The sequence below is a fragment of the Phascolarctos cinereus genome, unplaced genomic scaffold (assembly GCF_003287225.1).
Source record: "Phascolarctos cinereus isolate Bilbo 61053 unplaced genomic scaffold, phaCin_HiC Scaffold_1;HRSCAF=81, whole genome shotgun sequence".
Classification (NCBI taxonomy): domain Eukaryota; kingdom Metazoa; phylum Chordata; class Mammalia; order Diprotodontia; family Phascolarctidae; genus Phascolarctos; species Phascolarctos cinereus.
This window is the reverse complement of record NW_027555514.1, coordinates 127789213-127815680: the sequence shown is the minus strand read 5'-3', so window position 1 is coordinate 127815680 and position 26468 is coordinate 127789213. Positions and strand designations below refer to the sequence as shown.

Genomic DNA, 26468 nt, shown 5'->3' with positions numbered 1-26468 from the left:
TACTTTTTATTAATAGATCTCTTAGGGGATTGTGGATAGGGAGTACAAATATACTGGATTCAAGTTCTCCCTTTGTCACATATTGGTTTTGTATGCCCAGGCAAATAACTCAATCCTTCGGTGTTCACAGGCAACTCTAACACAGAATAGTTGCCAATCTGATTAATATATAAATATATGAGGTGTTTAATAAACATAATTCTATGCGAGATAATGAAGTAAACACATGGGTTAATATGATGGTGGGAATTCGTTAAATTGAAGATATGTTATTTTTTGGAGCATGAGAATCTGCTTTGCCTTGGAGAGAAACACCTATTAGAGAATGGACCATGTGGATTAATTAATTAAATTACTAATTAATAAATTAATTTGATTAAAATAATTAATGGATTAGTTAATTAAAGGAAATATTAACCCCTATGAAGCCTACCTGCTTATAGATTCTTCCAGGGAATTTTCTTCCATTACTGGAAAAAGAAGTAAAATACAATTAAAACAGAAATACAAATACATGATATTAATATTAAAGGTATAATTTATGAAGTTTTGCTACAATATATTTTGTTGGACAAAGACCCATGATACAAATGCAATTATGCCAGAGATAAGTGTCTTAAGTATCAAGGCTCTGAGGGTAGAAAGAGGTCTTCTTCAAGCATCAGATATCTGTCAGTGATTTGTTTACACTGGCCATTTCACTAGCAGACATTTTCACACTGACAGAGCATAACATCACTAGCAGATATCATAAATAGAAGGAACGAGCTGACATAACAGAATTAATCTGGGCTTTTTTATGTAGGTAGATTGAGAAAGACCATATTTGTTTCACCTTTTTTACCACTCACCACACAGATGGAATGTTTGGAGATATAGTACTGCCACATTGAACATGACACAGCATGACCTGTTTGGTCCATGCTGTAAATCAGGGCAGATCCAGAGACTGCGCTGTCTTGGTATGACATAACATATTTCTAGCTCTTCTCCATGGGCAAGAGATCCAGATATGACATACTTTGCATAGACCTCTACAGTCCCTAGAAGGAAGGGGCTGATGAGTTGCAAACCAATATATTTTTTCTTTTCAAGCCTTCCCAGGGAGGGATACTAAAAACAAAAACAAAAAGCTTATTATGTACAATGTACATCTGTTATTTCTTCTGACTTTCTCCCCCAAAATATACTCTAAAGACAGTGAGATGGGCAGTGAAATAAACACTTCTTTTTTCTATCAACCACTAGTCTAAGGGAAGCAATTAAGACATGACCATTTGTCCATTTCACTGGGTAACTTCTTTGATTATATGATTCATAACTATTCTCCAAACTTTACTTTCTCTAATTCATTCAACAAGATACTGCCAGATTTCTTTTGAACTAGGTATGTTTGATGAGATGAGATTTCATCTATATGGAACTCACAGTGAGAATAATTACCTCCACCGATATAGACAGGCAATTTCTCTGCAAATTATAGTGTTAGAGAGTTAGTAACTTGAGGCAGTAAAAGGTTAAGCAACCTGTGTAGAGTTTACCAGCCAGTAGGTATCAGAAGTGGGTTTTAAACAACCCTGACTTCTTACTAAAGGCCAGCTCTCTATCTAGTCTTTCCAACTGGCTAAAACCTACAAGAGTGCTCACTTTGTCTACACAAACTTTGAGAATTTAAGGTTGCCTCTACACCCTGATGAATTTTAGAATAAGACTTCGGTATATAGCATAATACATACTAAGTACCTAGTAACTATTTTATGAGTGACAAATATGACTCATATTGCTTTTCCCCATTAAAATGTAACTAAGCTAAAAACATTATGCCATATTGTGCAGGATAAAATGGTATTCCAAGACTTTCCCAAGAATGGAGGGCCAGAAGAAACAAGTTAATTCATACAGAACAAAGTCTCTAGTTCTCTTCTCTAGTTAGATATGATTGATCAGGAAAGATTTCACTGTGGTTGTTTAAAAAGCATAAAAGTTCTAATCGCCTCAAAGCTGGAGAGCTGGCACACTGCCTCCAGGCTTATTTCATACCATAGACATGATTCAAAGAGTCACTTATGTTCTGGGGCAAGGTGAAATTTATATGATAAAACAAAGGAGAAGAATCATGCTCTGTGGGCTAGGACATTACTACCTCTCCAGAGCCTCTTTGGGACAGGATCTCAAACAACTTAATTCCCATGGTTTGGACTCTTATTTTTTTTTTAACAATTAGAAAGCACTCAACCTATACTATATAATGACTGTAGCAAAACATCAGTATAGTTAGCAATTACATGGTCATACTGAAAATAGAATAAAGATCAGAGTAGTACCAGGTAGGTCCTTCTCTTTTTGTGGCACATGAGCAATTAACTTGAACTAGACACATAGACAAAATATTTGATCAGTTTATCTTTTTATGTATATATGTATATATATATATATATAGATATAGATATAGGTATAGATATATATCTATATATACATGTATACACACACACACACATACATCAAGGAGTGGAATTATAATAGTAAAAAAGTATAAAATCAATACAATATCAACATGAACATGAGCAGAATTAACTCAATCCAGTAATGAACAATGCTAAAAAAATTACCATTACAAAGTAGTTTTTAAAATACGAATTTCAAAGATCTTTATATTTTAAATAAAAAGTTCAAACTCAACATAATTATTCAAAAATAGTAGAAATGCTAAACAGATTCTACTACTACATTTTTTCCTGAAATCATCTCTTAATTATTTTTAACAAAATGTTCAGAATTTATCAAGTTAAAAAACTGAATGCTACTTTCTAATGGCATACCACACAGAAAATATCAGTATAATGGATTCTATCCTATTTTATTCTACATAATGCTTAAGCTAAACAAAAATAGTAAAAGCAATACCAAAAATAAAATTTGAATTAGAGCAGCAACTAAAGTAATTTAATTCTTGTTTGAGTGAATATTTTTATTTCATTATTTCACAGAATACCTTTCCCTGAAATTCTTGCTCTTGATGTATGCACTTGAGATTTTTGTACTTCTATATCTGTTTAGGAATAGGCATGAAAGGGATAGATGAAACAATCTGAAATCAGAAAAAAAATATGAAGACAAGCAGCTCTATTCTAAAAGGAATGTACGAACTGTTAGTATGATCTATTTGGTCTACTAATTATGAAAGTACTTAAAATGAAATAATATATATATTATTAAAACCTCAATGAGAAAGAGTCAACTGATTTTCTCTCACTAGCTGTGTTTTGCTTCCACATTTCAAAAGTTTCTGTGCCAGTCTGCCAAGTGGGATGCCTCTTCAAAGACACATAATTACCATTCACATAATTATTCCACTGCTGATGATATGTATTTACTTTCGATCTTGTTCCTTATCTAATAGCACAATACTAAAAACACTGCTTACTCATTTAATCCTGTTGTACAAAGAAATTCATTACTTGCCACTACAGAAAGAAGAGGGCAAAAAGTAAAAAGCAATTTACCCAACCAATACAAATAAGATGACCTCTCTTCCCTCGCATGACCATCATGAATGTAAATGTTAGTGATTTTAAGAGAATTTATCTTTGATAGAAAAAATATAAATTATTCATCTGATGTTTTCCCATTCCATGAGGAATGAACTGTTTTTGTTAATTAAATATATGTAAATAATGAGTACCCACAAATATCACAAATAAATTACCAGTTATCAAAAGATCAAACTAAAATAAAATTCATTTCACTCTAAAATTATATTGAATAAAATTTAATTTCTAGAGAACTTATAACATCCATAGGCTCCTTTAAAAAAGTTATCTCAGATACAAATTATCATTGTAATAGGGATATAAAGGAAGTTAAAGTTGGCACAAATCATCTTGTTTGATATTAACTATTATTTATAATATGTAAAAACAATTTAACCAAATACAAGTAAATATACGTCACTTTGGCTATGAACTTTGATGACAACTGAGAACATTTTTAATTGTCTCCTCTATCCCACCAAACATGACATTCCTTTGAATTGCCTTGAATACCCAAAATTGGTTTTGCAGGCTTTTCATATTCACTGAAGAACTACACGGTTCTCTAATTTTGACAGATAAGACATAGCTTAAATCCCCATAAATCTTACAAAAGTGCCGTAGGTTTAAATTCATGTAAGTTTTACATTTTAAAACATTAACTACCATATAATAAGCAATCACTGCCTGTCAAATTAAAGAATGATTTCATAGAATCATATAATTCAAATCTAATTGAATTCCTTCATTTTAATGATGAGTATACAAATGCTCAGAGGTTAAATGATATTCCTAAGGAATTCCAGGAAATTCTAACTCCAAAACTAGTATTTTTCCCACTGTAAAATGAGGTCTCTTTAAAAAATAAAAATAAAAAGTATTAGAAGTATATATCTTTCACAAAGTACATATCTTTCATAAACCTAGTGTTAATGAATTTTCCCAAATGATATAGTTGGACTGCATTACCTCTAAAGTAATTTCCAATTCCAAGTCTCTATAACTACATTCTAAAGATTTTTCATTAAAGGGAAAATGTTACTATTAAAAAAGCATCAAGTTTCTAGACATTTCCCCTAAAGGATAAATTTCAAAGGTTATAACGAAAGACAAAAGTAACATGAGGAAAACACTTTGAAAACATTAAAACACAGGGCTTAAGACAAGATGGTAAAGAGAAGCCAAGATTGAGCTCTCCCCAGTTTCCTTCGGAAACAACATTAAATGTAGCTGCTAAACATATTTTGGAGCTACAGGACCCACAAAAAGATGGAGTGAAACACTTTTCCAGATTAAGATACCTTAAAAGGACTTCAGAAAAGGTCTGTCTCACTTGGGTAAAAGGGAGCACAGTCCAGCATAGACAATATCTGGGCAAGTGGGATGCTCTTAGTCACAGCGGAGGTCAGTAATAAAGGCCTCTCAGTCCTTGCTCAGTAGGCAAGCAGTGAGGCCTCCAGCCCCAGCACAGAAGGCAAAAATGATGAGCTCTGGAACCCTGGCACAATCGACATAACTTGGCTATTCTACCCACAGAGAAATGAGGAAGATGTAAGTATCTGAGGCCCCAGTGTGGAAAACCAGTGACCAGGCCACTGGCCCTCAGCATAAGAAGCTTGGGATAGTGCCCCCTTTACCGTAACTACGGGCAGAGCTCAACTTTGAAAGTCACCAAATAGGCTGAAAATGAGTAAGAAACAGGAAATAGCCCTAATCATAGATAGCTACTATGGTGACAGGGGAGATCAAAACACAAACTCAGAAGAGACCAACATCAAAATGCCTGCATGTGAAGCCTCAAAGAGGAATATTGCTCTTGAGCCCAAAAAGTGCTCTTGGAAGAGCTCAAAAAGGATCATACAAATCAAGTAAGAGAGGTAGAAGAAAAACTGGAAAAAGATATGAGAGTTATATAGGAGATTTATTAAAAAAAATCCACAGTTTGGAACAGGAAACACAAAATTTGACTGAAGAAAACTCCTTAAAAATAGAATTGGCCAAATGGGAAAAAAAAAATCCACTGAAGAAAACAACTCCTTAAAAAGCAAAATTGGCTAAATGGAAAAGGAGGTACAAAAACTAACTGAAGAAAATAATTCCTTAAAAATTAGAAATGGGCAAGTGGAAGCTGATGACTCTATGAAACATTAAGAGTCTGTCAAACAAAATCAAAAGAATGAGAAAATAAAAGAAAATGTAAAATACCTCATTGGAAAAATAATTAACCAGGAAAATAGATCTAGGAGAGACAGCTTAAGAATTATTGGACAATATAAAAATGTGCATACCCTTTGACCCAGCAATAGCACTTCTAGGGCTATATCCCAAAGAGATCATACAAATGGGGAAAGGACCCACATGTACAAAAATATTCATAGCAGCTCTCTTTGTGGTGGAAAAGAATTGGAAATTGAGAGGATGCCCATCAATTGGGGAATGGCTGAGCAAGTTGTGGTATATGAATGTAATGGAATACTATTGTGCTATAAGAAATGATGAACAGGCTGACTTCAGAAAAACCTGGAAAGATTTGTATGGTCTGATGTTGAGTGAAGTGAGCAGAACCAAGAGAACGTTGTACACAGTAACAGCCATGTTGTGCTATGACTAATATTGATAGACTTAACCCTTCTCACCAATACAAGGATCCAAGACATCTCCAGAGGCCTTGTGATGAAAAATGCTATCCACATCCAAAGAAAGAACTATGGAAGTTGAATCACTATCTTTTTTTTTCTCTTCTGTTGAGTTTTGTTTCCTCTTTCTGATGGTTCCTTCTATTGGTTTTAATTTTTACTTACAACTTCACTAATGTGAAAATATGTATAATAGGAATATAAATGTATAGCCTATATCAGATTGTGTGCTGTCTTGGGGAGAGTGGTGGGGAGGAAGGGGAGAAAAATTTTAAACTCAAAAGCATATGGAAGTGAGTGTTGATAAATCAAAATAAATTAATAAAATAAATTTTAAAAAAAGAATTATTGGACTACCTGAAGACTATGATAAGAAAAGAGCCTGGACAGCATTTTTCAAGAAATTATCAAGAAAATCTGCCCTGATATTCTAGAACCAGAAGTTAAAATAGTCATTGAAAGAATCCACCTATGACTTCCTGAAAGAGATTGTAAAATGAAAACTCCAAGAAATACTGTAGCCAAATTCCAGAATTATCAGGTCAAGGAGAAAATACTGCAAGTAGCAAGAAAGAAACAATTCATCTATCAAGGAGAAACAGTCAAGATTACACAGACTTAGCAGTTTCTTACATTAAAGAATTGTAGAGCTTGTAATACGATATCCCAGAAGGCAATAGAGCTTGGATAACAATCAACTATGTAGTAAAATTGAGCATAATCTTTCAGGGGAAAAGATGCACATTGAAACTTTCCTGATGAAAAGACAAGAGCTCAACAGAAAATTCGATCTTCAGATACAAATTTTATATCTCTAAATGCTTACAAAGAGGGAAGAGGGAAGAGGGAAGATCAATTAACCGGGCATGAAACTAAAAAAGCTAGAAAAAGAATAAATTAAAAATCCCCAATTAAATACCAAATTAGAAATTCTAAAAATCAAAGGAGAGATAAATAAAACTGAAAGTAAGAAAACTATTTAAATAATAAATAAAATTAAGAGATGGTTTTACAAAAAGACCAATAAAAAAACCTTTTGGTTAATTTGATTAAAAAAAGAAAGAAGAAAAACATTTAACCAATATTAAAAATGAAAAGGGTGAATTCACTACCAATGAAAAGGAAATTAATGCCAATAAAGTAACAGTCTAAGTGAAATGGATGAATATTTATAAACATATAAATTGCCTAGATTGAGAGAAGAGGAAATAAAATACTTAAATAATCCCATTTTAGAAAAAGAAATTGAACAAGCCATTGATGAACTCCCTAAGAAAAAATCTCCAGGGCCAGATGGATTTGCAATTGAATTCTGCTAAACATTTAGAGAACAATTAATTACAATACTATATAAATTATTTGGGAAAATTAGGCCAAGAAGGAGTCCTACCAAATTCTTTTTATGACACAAATATGGTGCTGATACCTAAACCTGGAAGAGCCAAAACAGAAAAAAATTATATACCAATTTCCCTAATGAATATAGATACAAAAATTTTAAAATAAAAGATTAGCAAAGAGATTACAGCAACCTATCAGGAGGATAATACACTATGATCAGGTGGGTTTTATACCAAGAATGTAGGGCTGGTTCAAAATTAGGAAAACTATCAGCACAATTGACCATATCAATAACAAAATTAACAGAATCATATGATTATCTTATTAGATGCAGAAAAAACTTTTGATAAAATACAACATCCATTCCTATTAAAACCAGTAGATATCATAGGAATAAACGGAGCTTTCCTCAAAATGATAAGCAGTATTCATCTAAAGCCATCAGCAAGCATTATATTTTAATGGGGTCAAACTAGAAGCATCCCCAATAAGATCAGAGGTGAAACAAAGATGCCCATTATCATCACTATTATTCAATGGTGTGCTAGAAATGTTAGCTTTAGCAATAAGAGAAGAAAAAGAAATTGAAGGAATTAGAATACGCAATGAGGAAACAAAACTGTCACTCTTTGCAGATGATATATATATATATATATATATATATATATATATATAATGCTATAATCAGAAAACTCTAGAGAATCAACTAAAGAACTACTTGAAAGAATTAACTTTAGTAAAGTTGCAGGATATAAGATAAATCATCAGCATTTCTATATATTACCAACACAGCTCAGCAACAAGAAATAGAAAGAGAAATTCCATTGAAAATAACTGTAGAAAATATAAAATATTTGGGAGTTTACCTGCCAAGACAAACCCAGAAACTTTAAGAACACAATTACAAAATACTTCAGAGAAATAAAGTCAGATCTAAGCACCTGGAAAAATTTCAATTTCTCATGAGTAGGCCAAGCTAATATAATAAAAATGACAATTCTATCTAAATTAATTTACTTATTCAATGCCCTACCAATCAAATTACCAAAAATTTATTTGATAGAGCTAGAAAAAAATAACAACAAAATTCACATGGAAGAGCAAATGGTTGAGAATATCAAGGGAACTAATTTTAAAAAGTGCAAAGTAAAGTGGCCTATCTGCACCCAAATCTAAAACTATATTAAAAACTATTTGGTACTGGCTAAGAAATTCTTCCATATTAGAGTGAAGTTGTATTTATGACCTAAGGGATTTACAAATTATGAATTAAAAGTTTTGTATGCATTTCTAGAGACAAGTCATAGACGTGTTTGAAATGCTAAAATGTACAATTAAAGGGAGATTTGATTGTCATGCTACAGAGTGGTATTTATGTGGTATAAATTATTTTATGAAGGAGGTGGACAAAGGATTATGAATGCTACTGTAGTTGACTAGGCATATTATTCAGGATCTGCATAAAAATTTATTTAAATCAATGATATTAAAAATGGATTAGTACAGAAACATAGTGTTTTAGAATAAATGGAATCTCAGAGAGCAGTCCAAATCCTTTACTTTATACTTGTAAATAGAAAATGTCAAAGAGATGAAGAAGCTAGTTAGCGGCACAGCCAGAACTAGACCACATGGTTCTAAATCCTGCTTGCCTTATCTATCTACACTACAGCATTGTCTCAGTTGAGAAGGATATCTTTTACTTGTTAGCATTTATCATTCAGTGGTTTGTGGTATTATCCATGATGACTTGTGCAGGAAGATGACACTACACAATTAAAATTATGGTTGCACAAAAAACAAATTGAGTATCAATTTTCAGAGAGCAGATAAAAAGATTTTTGGAAACCAATGTTTTGGATAAATTATAGCTTTTCTACCATAACCCTGAATTAAAATATCAAAGTAACCAGAAGAAATAACTAGGGAATGCTCTACCCCAGGACATAATAATTTGTCAAGGCTCCAGAAAACTAATATATTTTAGTTTTTTTGACAAAAAAATTGAGGTAATTCACAATCAATCTGTACAAAAGAATGCAAGAAATAATGGCAAGAAAGTAAGATGTTGGTTCTAGGCACTGAAAATGACTACCCGGCCTCAGTACCAGGGCTCTAACACACTCTTCTTCATGATAAGAGTCTGGTTCCCTTTGACAATATGATTTATATGAAAATTTATATGCAAGAGGTTCACTATTAGTAAAAGTCAAGAAAAAAAGATTCTCATGTTTTTATTTTTCTAAGCTTCACCCCAAAACAATGAAGTTTTGAGGTTTATGCTAATAGTTCACTGACTCCTCAAGTTCAAAAAAACTGACAGATCACCAATTTCAAATCTAATGATGGTTTAAGCGATGCTGTTACAGCTACACTTACCTATCAGATAATGAATTTTAACAGTTTTTTGATGAACACAAAATAAGGTGGAACAAATAAATATCCTCTTATGGAGGATGAGTATTTGAAGGAAAGCATATTTATCTTACAATAGCAAACCATTATAATTAACTTTTCTTTTTATTCCTATCCCTATTACTTTAACCTTTTAAAATTCTAACATAAACACATTTAAGTATATCCTATGATTGTGGCTTGTACAGAAAATTTTATTGGTTATTATGTATTTCATAAAGTCAGTGTCTATATTCTGATATCTTCCTGAAATATATTTATGAAAAGTTCTATCACTAAAACTATACTTTTTAATTGTCCTTATATTTAATTCAATGTTCTGGACTATAACTTCTTGATTGATAAGCCTCATAGACACTCCATTTTAAATGAGATTCCATAATATAATTTTATTAAAACTGGATTAGGTTTTTTAAAAATTTGTGCTTAAAATTCATATATGTAGGTAACATGATTAAAAATGCTATTTATTAAGGAATACAACTTCACTTTTTTAGTTCTAAATGCTTGTCACAACAATTTCAAGTCTGTAGTTAGAGATATACTATTTTACAAATGAATAAAATGAGGGAAAGCAAGGTTCAGTTGTCACATGACTAGCTATAGGGAATTAAAATATTTTATTGGAATACAACATTTTTAGGCAGTAGTAAGATATATTTAAAAGTAAATACTGTTTTTTCTGCCATTGTGATTTCTCATTTCTTCTAAGGAAGGTTTATATAGCTCATCTCTTTCTGATATGTAGTGTAACGTACAATAGTTAAAAGTACATGATAACTCTTTCCTTTTCGCTCTGTTAGCATGAGTGAGTCATCTAAGCTTTCTGTGCCTCAATTTCATCATCATTCTAATGAGAGTAACCAGAATACCCACATAAGTTAATGGGTAAACTGATTTGAAAAAAAAATCTCATAAATGTGAGATAAATTTATCATTAAAAGCCCATGTCATTAAGATTCCAAATGGCCCAGATGGCAGGATTAAATGTTAGGAGCTAAATCACAAAATCTTCTCTCTTCTAAAGTTTAATCACCTGCATCAGGGGGTTGGAAAGTCTTCTTAGGGTCATGTTAGAGGTGGGCACATATGCAAATATTGACCCAAAATCTAGGAACACATATGCATTACCTTTCAAACCTCTGTTCCCTGGTCCCCATAACTCCTGTGGCTTTTTTTATTTTCTTTAGTATCTGTGAAGCGAAAGCTTTATGAACATTTTAAAATTTTGGAAACATTTAAAATGTATATATTTTGAAAGCCTGGATAAGTGATTTACACAGAGTTCTAAAATACAACAAGGAATCTGCTCTCCTGTTGTTTTACTGTTCTATCTTTACATATTCAAATATTAGATCATGCAAACTATTGGTGCATGTGTGCACATACTACAGTTATAGGAGACCCTTATATATATTATTTAATTTTCCCTTATTTAAGAAGCAGAAACAAATAATATTGCTAAATATATTTTAAAAGTGTTCAAGAATTTTCATATGATTTAGTTAGATATATTTAGAATAACGTAGAAATCTGAAAATTGTTATTGTAGCCTACATAAAGAAATTTTTGGATAAAGCGGATAATAATAACTGAAAAGATTTTGAGGCTATTTTTAGTAAACAGTTTCAGGATGGTGAACCTACAAGGATAATTAAGCAAACTAAACCAAAACTAAACCAGTTCTTATCCCTTTAAAGTATGAAAAGGAAATAGGGGGGAAAAAAGTATATATGACTTTTATTTTTTATTATTATTTTTTTAAATTAATTATTTCTTTGGGTTTATCAGTCCTACCTTCCTGGTCCATGGCAGGTCCACCCAAAGCAAATTCTGGATCAGAAGCCCTCTCTGAACTGCCAATTTGGGGTGAAAGGGGCTGATTAAGTGCCTTCTGTGTTCCATACTGATTAATTAGTTGGCGATGACTATGTACAAAATAAAATATAAAACCTAATAAGTCGACATCAACAAAGATAAAAATTATGTGCATCAAGTCTTAGTGTATCTCAAACTTTAAATAATCAGATTATCACCAACAAATTTTTTTATTGTTTTGATAAGGTCTACAGAGCACAACTAATCATTCAGTCTAGATGTAATACACTTGTATTCAGAGTCACAGTATTATAGAATTGTAGATTCAGAGCTGAAAGGTTCTATATAGGTCATCTACTCCAATCTCTTTATTTCATAGATTAAGTAACTGAGTCCCAGAAAAGGTAATGGTTGTCCAAGGTCACACATGTAGTGACAGATGATCTCTCCCCAGGTACTCTAACTACAAATCAAGCATTCTTTACCCTGTACCAAGCTGACATTCTGTAAAGTCTAATGTTGACTATTAGTATTTATGATTTATTCTTTTTAGTTATCACTCATTTGAAGGTGTCCAAGACATAATGTGATTTTCTCTAAAACTAACTTTAGGTCTACTATAATCGAGAAGTGTCAGCCAAGGTTAAAAAGCAAACAAACAAAAAAGAAACAACTGCCTCTCTAAATCAGGCATCACAAGTAAATTATAGAACTTTTGGGAAGATCAAATAATAAAATGTATGTAAAACATTGGAAAATCTTAAAGAACTATAAAAATGGCAGCTATTATCATCATCACTATCATTATATCTAAAAATTCCAATCTCAGATTACCTGACTCCACTTTGTACCCTGTCTCTTACTTATGTCCTCCTGAACTTGGATGACTTAACTTTGCCATTTGTCCAGTTTCTTCTTAGTGCCTTGAAGTATGCCTGCCAGATGCTTGCTATATTACGCAACTATAAAAGTCCCAGGTAGCTTCAGTTATATGGAGGAAAACGCTTTTAAATCTAATTAAGGATAATTAGAATTATAAGTACTTACATGGAATGACCACTGAAAATAGCATATTCTTCAGCTTTCCATCCATATATATCTTGGCAAGAGAGATCAACGTCATGCTGAAGAAGAAGACTGACTATGCCTGTTGGTTCACCACTGACAGCAATCATCAGGGCTGTTCTAGAATAACAAAGAAACAGTTCACATTTAAGATTTTAATTAGTGACATTTAATCAAATTTTTCTTGATATGTTTCAATAAAAAGATATTTCCTATTCTTTATAGTTAAGATGCGTCTGGAGCATAAACACTTAGTGATTGACACGAGTACTCTTAGTGCTTATGTGTAGCATTAAAAATGACAATTAAGACCAGAATGAAAGATAACAAAGATAATTTTTTTTGCCCCTTTAGAGTTTTAGCAGGGATTGTCAAATTTAAGGCTTTATAATAGACAAGAAGAGAGTATGTCAAAGTTGTGTGCAATAGTTAAGGACTTTCAGTGAGGGATCCCACACAGTTTCCACTTGTTTACTGGCCTTCAAAGTAAAGCAGAAACCCTTTGAAAATGATTAGATTAGAAATAATCTTGGCAACTCACTCCACTAAATTCCTATTCCAATGTCACTTCATAATGTGAAGCTGAGGAGTGGCCCAGTGGTGCAGTAGATAGAGCTTCCAGCGTTGGAGTCAGGAAGACCTGGGTTCAAATCCAGCCTCAGAGACTTAGAAGTTACTAGCTGAGTGAACCTGGGTAAGTCACTTAACTTCAATTACCTCACCAAAAATAAATAAATAAATAAAAAGCAAAAAAAAAAAAAAAGGAAAACAAAACAAAACAAAAAATCAAAAAACCAACACCCATAATGTGGAGCTAGCCCTTGGTTGGCAAAGGCTAATCCAGAACAAACTATTTTATGTCTTAACAAACATGAAAGTCTTTGAACATGAATAGAGCCATGAACTCTGTGTTGTTTAAGGACAAACCTAAGTAAACAAAGGTTCTTCATCAGAAAGCTAGCACCAGTTGATTTGGGAAAGGCCCATTAATTTATGAAGGCAGTTAATTAAGATTTAGTGTGATTATGAGCTCCACCAGTAGAGGGAATATCCACAATGATGAAAACACGAATCTTCTGAAGTACCAGGTTTGTTGTGTGCTGAAAATTTATGGGATTTTTGCCTAACATAGTACCACAGCAATCTCAGTAATGTCATGTATAGGTTTGCTGTCCCTTGACACTACTTAGTGAAAATTTGTGGGATGCAGCCAAAGCTGTACTTAGGGGAAAAGCTATTTCTCTAAATTTTTACATCAACAAAACAGAAAAAGAAGAGATCAATGAATTGGGCATGCAACTTAAAAAAAAGAAACTAGAAAAAGAACATATTAAAAATCCCCATTTGAGCACCAAATCAGATATCCTGAAAAATCAAAGGTGAGATTAATAAGACTGAAAGTATATATATTAAAAAAAAAAAAACTACTGAACTAATAAATAAATCTAGGAGCTAGTTTTATGGAAAAAAAAAACAGTAAGACAAGCCATTGGTTAATTTAATTAAAAATAAAGAAATAAGAAAACAAAATTACCAGTATAAAAAATGAAAAGGGTAAAATCACCACCAATGAAGAAGACATTAAAGCAATTCTTAGGAAAGAGCTTGCCCAATTATATGCCAATAAATCTGACAATCTGAGCTAAATCAATGAATACTTAATGAATATATAAATTATCCAGATTAATAGGTCAGGAAATATAATGCCTAAATAACCCAATCTTAGAAAAAGAAACTGAACAAGCCATTAATGAATTTCCCAAGAAAAAATCCCCAGAGCTAGATGGGTTCACAAGTGAAGTCTACCCAACATTAAAAGAACAATTAATCCCAGTGCTACATAAACTATTTGGAAAAATAGGTGAAGGAGTCCTACCAAGCTCCTTTTATGACACAAATATGGTGCTGACACCTAAACCAGGAAAAGCTAAAAGGGAGAAAGAAAATTATAGATCAATTTCCCTAATGGATATCAATGTAAAAATGTTCAACAAAATATCAGCAAGGTGATTACAGCAATATAGCACAAGGATTATACATACACTATGACCAGATGGAATTTATACCAGGAATGCAGAAAGGGCACAATATTAGGAAAATTATGAACAAAACTTACCATATAAACATGAAAACCAACAGAAATAATATTAATTTCTCAATTGATCCTGAAAAAGCTTTTGCCAAAATACAGCATACATTCTTATTAAAAACAGTGGGAGCATAGGAATAAAGGAGCATTCCTTAGAATGATAAGTAGTATCTATCTAAAACCATCAGCAAGCATTATCTGTAATAGAAATAAGCTAGAAGCCTTGCCAATAATATCAGGGTGAAGCAACAATGCCCTTTATCACCACTATTATTTAGTATGTATTAGAAATGCTAGTTATAGCAATGAGAGAAGAAAAAGAAATCAAAGGAATTAAAATAGGCAATGGGGAAACAAATTTATCACTCTGTAGATGATATGATGGTATACTTAGAGATCCCTACAGAATCAACTAAAAAACTACTTGAAATAATTAACAACTTTAGCAAAGTTGCAGGACATAAGATAAACTCACATAAACCATCACCATTTCTTTACACGACCAACAAAACCCAGCAACAACAGATAGAAAGGGAAATTCCATTCAAAACAACTATAAACAATACAAAATACCTGTGAGGCTATCTGTGAAGACAAACCCAGGAACTATATGAAAACAATTACAAAACACTTTTTGCACAAATAAAGTCAGATCTAAACAATTGGAAAAACATCAATTGCTCAGGGGTAGGCTAAGCCAATATAAAAAAAAAAATTACAATTCTGCCTAAACTAATTTACTTATTCACTGCTGTACCAATCAAACTACCAAAAATTTATTTGACAGAACTAGTAAAAAAATCTGAAAGAATAAAAGGTCAAGAATATCAAAGGAATTAATGAAAAAAATACAAAGGAAGATAATATAGCAATACTAAATATAAAGCAGTGATCACCAAAACTATCTGGCAAAAAAATTATCTGTATCTAAGAAATAGAGTGTTATATTAGTGGAACAGATTAGGTACACCAGACACAATAGTTAATGACCATAAGAACTTAGTGTTTGACAAACCTAAAGACCCCAGCTTTTGGTATAAGAACTATCTAGCAAAAACTGCTTGGAAAATTGGAAAATAGGACACAAATCAACATCTCACACTGTATACCAAGATAACGTCAAAATAGGTGCCTGATTTAGACATAAAGGATGACACCACAAGCAACTTAGAAGAGCAAAGAAGATCTGTCAGGTCTATGGGGAAGGGAAGAATTCATCACCAAATAACAGAAAGAAAGCATTATGAAATATAAAATAGATGATTTTGATTATATTAAAATAAAAAGCTTCTGTACAAACAAAACCAATGCAACCAAGATTGGAAGGAAAGCAGAAAGCTGAGAAACAATCTTTATAGCAAGTATCTTTGATAAAAGCCTCATTTGTCAAACATATAGAGAAATTTAAGTCAAATTTATAGGAATACAGACCATTCCCCAACTGATAAATGGTCAAAGGATATGAATGGGCCGTTTTCATTTGAAGAAATCAAAGCTATCTATAGGCATATGAAGAAGTGCTCTAAATCATTTCTGATTAGAGAAATGCAAATTAAAACAATTCTGAGGTATCATCTCACATCCATCACATTGGCTATTATGACAAAAAAAGGAAAATAATAAATGTTGGAGAAGATGAGGGAAAATTGGGACACTAATGCACTGTTGGTAGAGTTGTGAACTGATCCAACCAATTTGGAACTATTCCCAAAAGGTAATCAATCTGTGCACAACATTTGATCCAGGAATACCACTAGTAAGTCTGTATCCCAAAGAGATCATAAAAAAGGGAAAAGGACCTACATGTGCAAAACTATTTATAGCAGTCCTATTCACGGTGGCAAAATATTGGAAACTGTCCACCAATTGGGAAATGGCTCAACAAGCTGTGGTATATGAATGTAATGCAATACAACTGTTCTACAAGAAATGATTAGCAGGCTGATTTCAGAAAAATATAGAAAGACATATATGAACTGATGCAAAGTGAAATGAGCAGAACCAGAAAAAACATTGTACACAGTATCAGCAACACTGTGTGATGATCCACTATGAATGACTCAGCTCTCCTCAGCAACACAATGATCCAAGACAAGTACAAAGGACCCATAAAGGAAAATCTACATCTACATCCAGATAAAGAACTGATCAACTTCGAATGGAGATTGAAGCATTTTTAAAATTTATTCTTTTTCCTGTTTTTTTTTCCTTTTGATCTGTTTCTTCTTTCACAACTGTGACTAATGTGAAAACATTATTTTGCATGATAGCACATGTATAATCTATATCAAACTGCCTACCATTTTCGGGAGAGGGGAGAGAAAGAAATAGAAAAAATTTGGAACTCAAAATCTTGTAAAAATGAATGCTAAAAATTATCTTGACATGTAAGTGGAGAAAAATACTATTAAAAATGTTTACATTCAGAAGTAAAGGCTCAAAGAGATACCACACACATCTTTTGAGATCTCAGCTAAATGAAAAATCTAATCTATAACTCTTCAATATTTGTATACTTTTATTCCATTAGAAGTGGCCTTTCCCACTCATTTGGAATCTTCCCTTCTTCCAAATGCCTTTAAAAATGATTATGAAGTAAATTAATAATTGTCTTTTATCTGTCATAGGTTTTTTTTTTTCTATATGTATCTGGAGCCTTGTGAAGTACCACTGCCCTTGCCTAACAGAGAATAGCAGGAACTGAGCTGAATGAATCCACATGTTCCACTAGCGGTGTTAATGAAAATAGACATACTGAAGGGCAGCTAGGTGGCGCAGTGGATAGAGCACTGGCCCTGAAGTCAGGAGGACCTGAGTTCAAATCCGTCCTCAGACCAAACACTTGACACCTACTAGTTGTGTGACCCTGGGCAAGTCACTTAACCCCAACTGCCAAAAAAAAAAAAAGACATATTGGTAGTTCTGTTCTATTTCATATCTATTCATTGCCACTCTTCCAGTTCCACAGATAAATTCTTTCAGAATGATATCGTATAGGCTTCATGTCAAACAACCTACAGGTTTATTTTCTCTTCAACTGCTTTTCATTGTTTTGTGAAGCAGTACTGGTCTTCATCTTCTACTCTCTTCCTCCTTAACTTTTTGCAAATTGTGTAGTATTCTAAGCTTGAGTTAATCATAGCCATAACTGATCTCTTTTTGGCACAGATAATGTTTCCCAGCTCATATAATTTCTGGGCTCTTTTGGATTTCTCTTTGGGGCAACTCTTTTGTATTAAACTTCTGAGAAATTACTTATGTCCACTGCCTAACACAGTGCTTAGCATACAACAGTGCCTAACATATGCTTTTTAATTGGATGATTGATATGTCAGTTTCTCATCTTGGGGAGTTGATAGTTTGTTTAATCACAAGCTGCTATAACCACTGCTTGCTTTTCATCTTTATCCTTTCTTCTCATTTATATTAATTTTGACCTTTATGTAGCCTGGCCATGATCTGAATGAACATAGACAACAAATTCTGAAACTATTCCAAAAATGATAACCAGTTATTTTTGTCTGTTATGATAATGTCAGTTCCATTTTTTTTAAATTTGGTGACATCAAATAAGTTTCTCCCATGCTAACGTTAAAATCATACAGGACTCGATGACCCATGCCACCCAAAGGGGTAACTTTTTCCTATGAGTAAGTATTAGCATTAATCTAGATGTAAAGAGTGAGGCATATGCTCACGTAAGGTGTTTCCCAGTGTTACGTAGAATATTCTGCATTGAGTCCAAATAGAATTGAGACTGTATATGGTGGCAAATATTTCCAAATGCTCCTATTTTTGGATGATATTGTGCTAATTGTATCAAGCCCTGGAACATGAAAAAGACTCCTTGATGAAATCTAAACTTAGTTGAAAGAGTCTGGTCTATGAATCCATGCTAAAGACATAGATGAAAAGTATATATTTCCTAGATTCCAGAGAGTCAAAGAGCAGCCCCATCTAGCTTGTCTATCTACATCTTTGTAGAGGTGTTTATATGTATAGATATATATACATGCCCACTGCCTGGATGGGCACTGAAGAACCACAGTACACTGGGCTCATAATTATTGGGAAAAGGAGGTCAAATTGGATCTCATTTGAGAAACTACACAGCACTTCCAATGATCCCAGAGACACAAGAGCTCATTTTATAAACACCAATATTCTCTCTGGAATGCTATTTGGTCACAGTGACTTTTTAAAAATCCCAAAACCAAAAATATGATCTCAATAGGATCAAAATTATAGATAATCCCAAAAGCCATGGAAATATGCACAGTGAGTATAGGGAGACTCAGGCAATAATGACTTTGATGTAATAAGTGGTATGAGTGACATTATCAAAGACACATATAAACAGAAAAAGAGGAGGCCTAATCTTGTATGGAAAATAAAAGCCAGAGAGCATTTTGGATGCACTGGTCCTCAAATATTAAAAGAACCAGAAGAAGGCTTCAATGTCTTTCCTGGATCCTCTATGAAGAATTTATGGAATGATAAGGACAAAAATCATGTAGGATAAGAAGGTATGTGAGGATTAAAATCTGAACCAATGGCAGAAGCATCCACAATGATAAGATCATAAGTTCATGAAAGTATTTCATGTTATTCTTGTAATGATTTGCATTTGTCAATGTGCATATTCTTAAGGATAATCAAAGGAAGAAGGAATAGAAAACACACACTATAATTCTCATGGGTGACATGAAGACTTCATAAAGAGAATCAACTGAATCACTAGAGTACAAAACTTCTATGGAATAGTCTTAACTAACTTAAAATCAAATAAAATCAAATAACTAACTTAAAATCAAATAACCACAAATAGTAATCAACAGTAGTTGGCATGTCCACATGAACTGCTTTCTTTGTTGCAGACTCATAAATACAGTTTTTCTTTTCATATTTAATGTTTGTGGATGTTTTTCACCATTTCAGAATAATAATCAATTTCAGTGATTGTTGTTCATGGGTTCCATGATATAAGTTGTTCTTATTCCTCTAAAAACTTTTCTCCTTTTTTTTTGTATTTCAAGTTTTAATTACTGTACCTTTTAGACTTATCTGAGGCATTCACATTTGCTCCATTCTTTAAGAGAAGATCTACCATATCTTGATTATTTCCTCTAATTGCAAGCAAAAGTGGTGTATACCCTTCCTGCAAAATCATATTAAAGATATTGTTATAGTTTGCAAGAATTCTATATATACTTCAACTCAGTTTAAGAAATTTTGTGAACATCCATGTTAAAAAAGTATGGTACAACGGAATTTTGGAGTGAGAAGAGCAGGACATAAATTCTGCTTCTTATTTCACTTCTCTGGGCCTTAGTTTCCTCACATGTAAAATGACAGAATGAAACTAGATAACCTCTGGGATTCCTTCCAGCTATTAATTTGTGATCAGGAGATAGAAACCCAGATTTGTAAGAGGCTATTTCATATTATTTCAGGAGTATCTTCCTTTCTTGTTATCTTCATGTCATGATCTATTATTGTCTACATGAGGCCACCCTTATTTCCTCAGAACTCTGCTAAGCTAAAGCTATGCCCTGGTTAGTTTTACAGTTAACTAGTTCTCTCTACCCACTCCCCTTGAGTGTGCATAACCAGCCTCAAAACTGAAGATCTTGCCTCGAGGTAGTTAAACCTGGAAGAGCCATTCTCCTGCATTCTCCCTCTCTTCCCAATCATCCTAATGTGTACTTAATGTTTTTTCTCTCTCAAGTGGCAGTGACTAAAAGTTAAACCTTTTCTTAAAAATCAAGAGTTATTCAGCAGCTCTAGAAAGGAAATGGTATAGTCTTTAGGAAATAGAAAAAAACCCACATACACTTAAGAATTTGCTCTTATGAAAATTCTGTCTGGGTAGTATTATACTTAATAGGAACAAATTTTTAAAAGACTTGTCAAAAAAATTGTGGCGTTTCTACATGACAAATTAACATTATGTTATCATAAGTAAAGGTCTATACGCAGAAAAGCATTGTAAGCAAATATTTGGTGTAACCGTTGCATTCTGGGGAGCAGACCTAATATATCATGCAAAGAGAATTCTGAAGAGACAGCTGTGACTGAATGAACAGAAAGCTAGTCTTAAATGAGTAAGACCTAGATTCAAGGCCTGCCACTGGCCCACACGTACTGGCTGGGTGACCCAGGGAAGTCACTTAACATTTCAGTACTTCAAGACACTCCCCAAGACAGGGTTTAACTTTTTTTACGTCATGGACCCCTTCCCAAAATATGGTTTTTAAATGGCTCAAATATATAGAATGCAAAGGATGCCAATTACATTGAAATAACTATAAAGTTATTGTTGCTTACAGTTAATGGATACCAGGTTAAGAATCTCTACTCTAAGATTAAATCGTAGGAGAGTTTCAACATGAATGAAATCTCCTCCCTTGTTTCCTCCCCCTCCCATTAGAAAATGCCAAAGGTCAATGAACTTTGACTACAGAACTATTTTGAGTTATTTTCATTAAAGAAATGCTTCCATGAATATATGAATGATAAAATATGTGAATTGGACACTACCTGATTACACATTTTAGCTCATAAAATAATTTGTTATACAAGAGATAGGCTTCTACCTTGTTTTTTGCTTCCATATCTGCTTTATGTCTCAGCAGCTTTGCTGCTATGGCTGTGTTTTGTCCAGAGGCAGCGTAGTGAAGTGCAGCGTTGTTGCTGGCATCCACAAGATTAGGATCTGCACCATGTTCAAGCAGGATAGTTGCACATTCCTCCTGCTGACACTCTACTGCCTGTCAATATAATATAGAGAAAGAGACAATAAAAACTCTAAGATAAAATTTAGTATGCTAAAACATCATTAGTGACATTTAAATAAGTTAGTAAAGCGTATATACTTAATCAAAGAGAAAAATCAAAATGCATTTCATTGACCAGTGTGATTAAATAGTACATACCTTAATTAAAGGCGTTAGCCTGTCATTGTCAAACAGATTTAGATTGCATTTCCTCTCTACTAAGAGAGACACAACATCTGGATATCCATTAGCACAGGCCAGGTGTAGAGGCGTCCTATGGAAATGAGAGAGCTAAATCAAAATTGCAGTTATTAGTTAATGTGATTTCTAACGTAAAATTCAGTGTTATTCTTGCGCCTGAACTCTAAATCACTGCCAAAATAAATATGTGACCACTATTGTCACCTGAAGAAATACAAAATATGCATTTGCTGTTATTACTGGATATGATGAACAAAATTGCTAGGGGGAAAAAAAACAGCAGGTAGATTAAGATTTCACTATAGATGGACATGATAACTTTGTACAGTTTCTCACCTCAGCTGGTTCACCTCTCCTTAGGCAACCTGATGGCCTCTTGTACTTTGGGAATCACCATAATGATGTCAGACTTAGTGCACACACCCTACTGGCATAGTCCACTGCAGCTCAGAACTCATGAGTTCAAGAGATCTGCCAGCCTCAACCTTACTGGTAGCTGAGATTACAGGTGTGTATCACTCTGCCTAGTTGTTAAGCCTAACAACTTCTTTCCACGAAGAGTATCTATAATTACAAAACATTTACTAAAGTAGCTGCCTCAGAAAAACATTTAGATATTTCCATATTGTGTATTTGTATAGGCACATATGCACATGTGTGTGCATTCTCCACTAAAGCCTTACTGAAATATAGCATTGGACAGTTGAAGTGGATTTGTGCTGCTAAAGGCCATCCCAGCAGGGTACACATTTTGGTAGTTCTACCATTCTGGCAAGATTTGAAGAAAGAGACTGGTACTTCAGCTGTCCATGGACCAACCTAACTTAAGTCCTAAAGATATCACCACGTTGTTAAAAGAGGATGAATAGTTTATCAACAGCAAATCTCAAATACCATCTTTGTTGTTCTTCAGTCATGTCAATGGTGTTCAATTCTTTATGACCCCATTTTGGGGTTTTCCTGGCAAAGATACTTGAGTGGTTTGCCATTTCCTTCTCCAGCTCATTTTACTGATGAGGAAACTGAGGTAAAGAAGGTTAAGTGACTTGCCCAGGGTCACACAACTAATAAGTATCTGAGGCCAGATTTGAACTCTGGAAGATGAGTCTTCCTGGCTCCAGGCAGGGCATTCTATCCATTGAATCACCTAGCTGCCCCTAGCTGATCCTCTAATAAGTTATAAAGAGGTTATGATATGTTTTGGTGGAGAGACTATCAACACCAACAAAATCACGTATTCCTGATGTAATGAATGTGGATCTAAATATTCATGCATGTAATATTTTTCATTTTTTTCTTGTTCTTCAGGACTCCCCTTTTGTATTTCCCTCATGCTTTCTTCCAGAGTGCCTAAGGTAGGTAGAGGGGGAGAGATTTCTTCCTTCCCTATCCTTCCGGCAGCAATGGTGATGTGCTTGGATGTAGCCTGAAAAGGAAGGAAATCAGCATCTAATAAGTGTATACTATGTCCCAGACACTGTGCCAAGCACTATACAAATGTTATCTCATTTGATCCTTGTAATATCCCTAGGAAGTAGGTGCTATTATTAGTCTCATTTCATACTTGAGGAAAATGAACAAACAGCAGTTAAGTAACTTGCTCTGGGTCACATAACTAGAAAGTATCTGAGGTAGAATATGAATTCAGGTCTTCTTGACTTTCCAGGCCAAGCACTCTATTCCCAGTTGAAAAATAATTTTGACAAGACAATATTACCTTGAATTAATAATTAAACAAAACAAAAACAACATTGAATAATATTTTTGTATCTCTTAAAAATATTGGATACTAATGCTTAAAAAAAGTTTAATTAGAAAATGGAGGAGATGACATGAAGCCTTTGATTATGGAATGTGAGGGGAACTTTAAGTGCTTTGAGAGCAGGGATTGTCTTTTGCCATTCTTTGATTCCCCAACTCTTAGCAAAGTGTTGGTTACATAGTAGATACAATAAATATCTGTTTATTTACACATAGCACCCCATCTCCTGACATTGTCTTCACTGGCTGTCTCCATGACTGGAATGCTGTCCCTCCTTGCTTAACCTCCCGATTTCCTTTAAGTCTCAGCTAAGTCTTGCCTTCTACAAGAAGTCTTTTTCGATCTTCCTTAAAACTAGTGCCTTCCCTCTGGGACTACTCCCAATTTATCTTGTATGTATTTATATATATATACACATATATATTTGTTTTTACCCATGTTATCTTAACAATCTTTCTCTCCTCTCCAGTGCATCATACTTCTTCAACACACATGCTAATACTCCCTCAAACACCCTCACTTCATAGTTCCTCAACTTTCCCTTTTCACATTATCTACTTCATACAAACTCAGTTACATACAAACATGGAACAGGTATGTAAAAATGATACTCAAATTTCTGATATTTTACTTTGGTAAAAGTGACTTTCATGCTAGTTTTATTGGAAGTTTTCAAAAATTTAGTTTACTTTTAAATGCATTTTATATTGCTTTAGAAAATAATGCATGTTTCAGTGAACAGATAGGATTTTTTTTTAACTCTTTTCCTGATTCTCCTTTTAAGTATCTGATCCTCTCATCAGTCTCCCTTACTGATTACCTCCCCCATTAGACCTCCTAGAATGCAGGGACAATCCCTGCTCCCCCATTTCTTTGTATCTGTTTCTGTTAGGCAGGTGCCTGACACATACAGTAGATGCTTAAAAAAAGCAGGAATTAATTTTCTGCCTTGACGCTTTTACACTCCACATATCGTGGCCATATTTCACCAGAAGGGGCAACTAAGAGGCACGATGGATACGAGTGCTGGGCCTGGAGTCAGGAAGACTCATCTTCCTGACTTCACATCTGGCCTCAGATACCCATGTGACCCTGGGCAAGTTACTTAACCCTCTTTGCCTCAGTTTCCTCATCTGTAAAAGGAATTGGAGAAGGAAACAGCAAACCATTCCGGTATCTTGGCCTAGAAAATTCCCCGAATGCCGTCACGGATAGTCGGATACAACTGAAACGACTCAAAACAATATTTCACTAGAAGAGAGTAGTATTTGCTCCCACGTCGCCATCGAGAAAGAATAAGTTGGTCGGACCCTGGCTCAAAGTACAATGAAGGAGTTTCCCGTTCATTAAAAGTGGACAGGCAGGAGGGTGAGGTGACCCCAGCTTTCGGGACTTGCTGTGCAATGTCCAGGAGGCAAAGCCTGGCCCTGACCCCGCCGGGAGGCGCTGCCCTGTCCCAGGTGCTGAGGGGAACAGCTTCTCCCAGGGTTAGTGAAGACACGGACCCAGGAGGAGGGAGGGGTGGAGGGGGTGGGGGTCTCAGGCTGCTGGGAGGGGAGGGGGGAGCCCTTCCCTTCTCTCCCCCCTCCCCGCCCCTCTTACCGGTTCACTTTATCCCGATCGTTCACGCCTGCCTTCCCCAGCAGCAGCAGCTGCTGCACCTTCGCCACGTCCCCGACGGAGGCAGCTTTGTGGATCTTCCCCAGGTCCTTGGCCCTGAGGAGGTATCCTGCATTAGGGCCGAAAGCTAGGACCCCGTTGTCCCTCCGCGGGACGAAGGAGGCTCGAGAGGGAGACAGCTCTCTCTTGCTGCCAAAGCTGAAAAACTTCTTCATCCTGATGGTCGGCTTCAGAGAGGCTCGGGAGAACTCGCGAGGGGTTCTCCCTTGGCCTCTCAGCCTTCTCCGAGCCCTCGCCTCCGCTCCAGAAAAGTGTAGGGGCCGGAGAATGGAGGTTCAGAGACTCCAGAGCGCCCAACAGTTACAGAAGATTCAACCCTGGAGACGGTTGTAGCCTTGGCAACGGAGCGAGATGGACTGAACTGCGCATGCGTTTATCACATCCGCGGGTCACGCGCATGGGCGCAAGCGTAAAGCCGCTCACGGGTGAATGCGCATGTGCTGGTTAGGGTAGCGCTCCCTGGGAGGGGTCCAAAGGTCAAGCTGGGGAGCGAGGCTGAGCTTCAGGCTGCGTCTCCTGCTAGAGCTTCTTTCCACTCTTTGCACCAAAAGAAGATGCACATCCAAGTAGCAGACATGGGGACAAGGTGTGGCCTAATTGGCACCATGCTGTATCTGGATTCAGACAGCTCGGATTCGAATCCCGGAACCTGCTCTGTTGTTTCCCTTTGTGAAGATGGGTAAAGCCCTTCCTCTCCGAGCCTCAGTTTCTTCTTTTGTAAAATGAAGACGTTGTACTAGATGACCTCCCAAGTCTCTTCTAGCCCTTAATGAGTCTGTGAAGCCCAGACTGAAAACAAGTGCGATGGGGTCTGCTGGATCCCCTGGGACAAATACATCTAGGTTCCTCTTTCTTCTGATTCTCCCTTCCACTTTATTGCTTTCAGGAGAAGCGGGAATGATTTTTATGGGATGGGGAGCCTGACACAGGGAGAGTGCAGCTGGCCTTAGCCAGGAGGCCCTGGGTTCAAGCCCAGGCTTTGCAGAATTTCAGTTGCCTTACTGATGCCGTTGTTAATGGTGGGGAGGGTTATAGCAGTTCACTGGAAAAAGATATGTCAATGTTAGTTGATCCTAAGTTGCTAAAAGAGTTTAATATACCCTAAGGCTATAGTAATAGAATAATAAGGTTTAAATCACAGAGGATAATAGTCAC

At 34.9% G+C, this 26468-nt stretch overlaps 1 protein-coding gene across 1 annotated transcript in view; it reads right to left on the bottom strand.

Annotated features, from left to right (window-relative positions):
• LOC110200654 (ankyrin repeat domain containing 26) overlaps nucleotides 1-25659 on the bottom strand; it is a 97523-nt gene extending 71864 nt beyond the window's left edge. The window contains 10 exon segments of the mRNA XM_078154086.1: nucleotides 434-470; nucleotides 2993-3049; nucleotides 11063-11090; nucleotides 11093-11115; nucleotides 11720-11850; nucleotides 12788-12925; nucleotides 19946-20052; nucleotides 21491-21664; nucleotides 21830-21944; nucleotides 25236-25659. Of these exon segments, the coding sequence (XP_078010212.1) occupies nucleotides 434-470; nucleotides 2993-3049; nucleotides 11063-11090; nucleotides 11093-11115; nucleotides 11720-11850; nucleotides 12788-12925; nucleotides 19946-20052; nucleotides 21491-21664; nucleotides 21830-21944; nucleotides 25236-25468 (1043 nt within the window). The 5' untranslated portion in view covers nucleotides 25469-25659.
• Nucleotides 25660-26468: the final 809 nt, after the last annotated feature.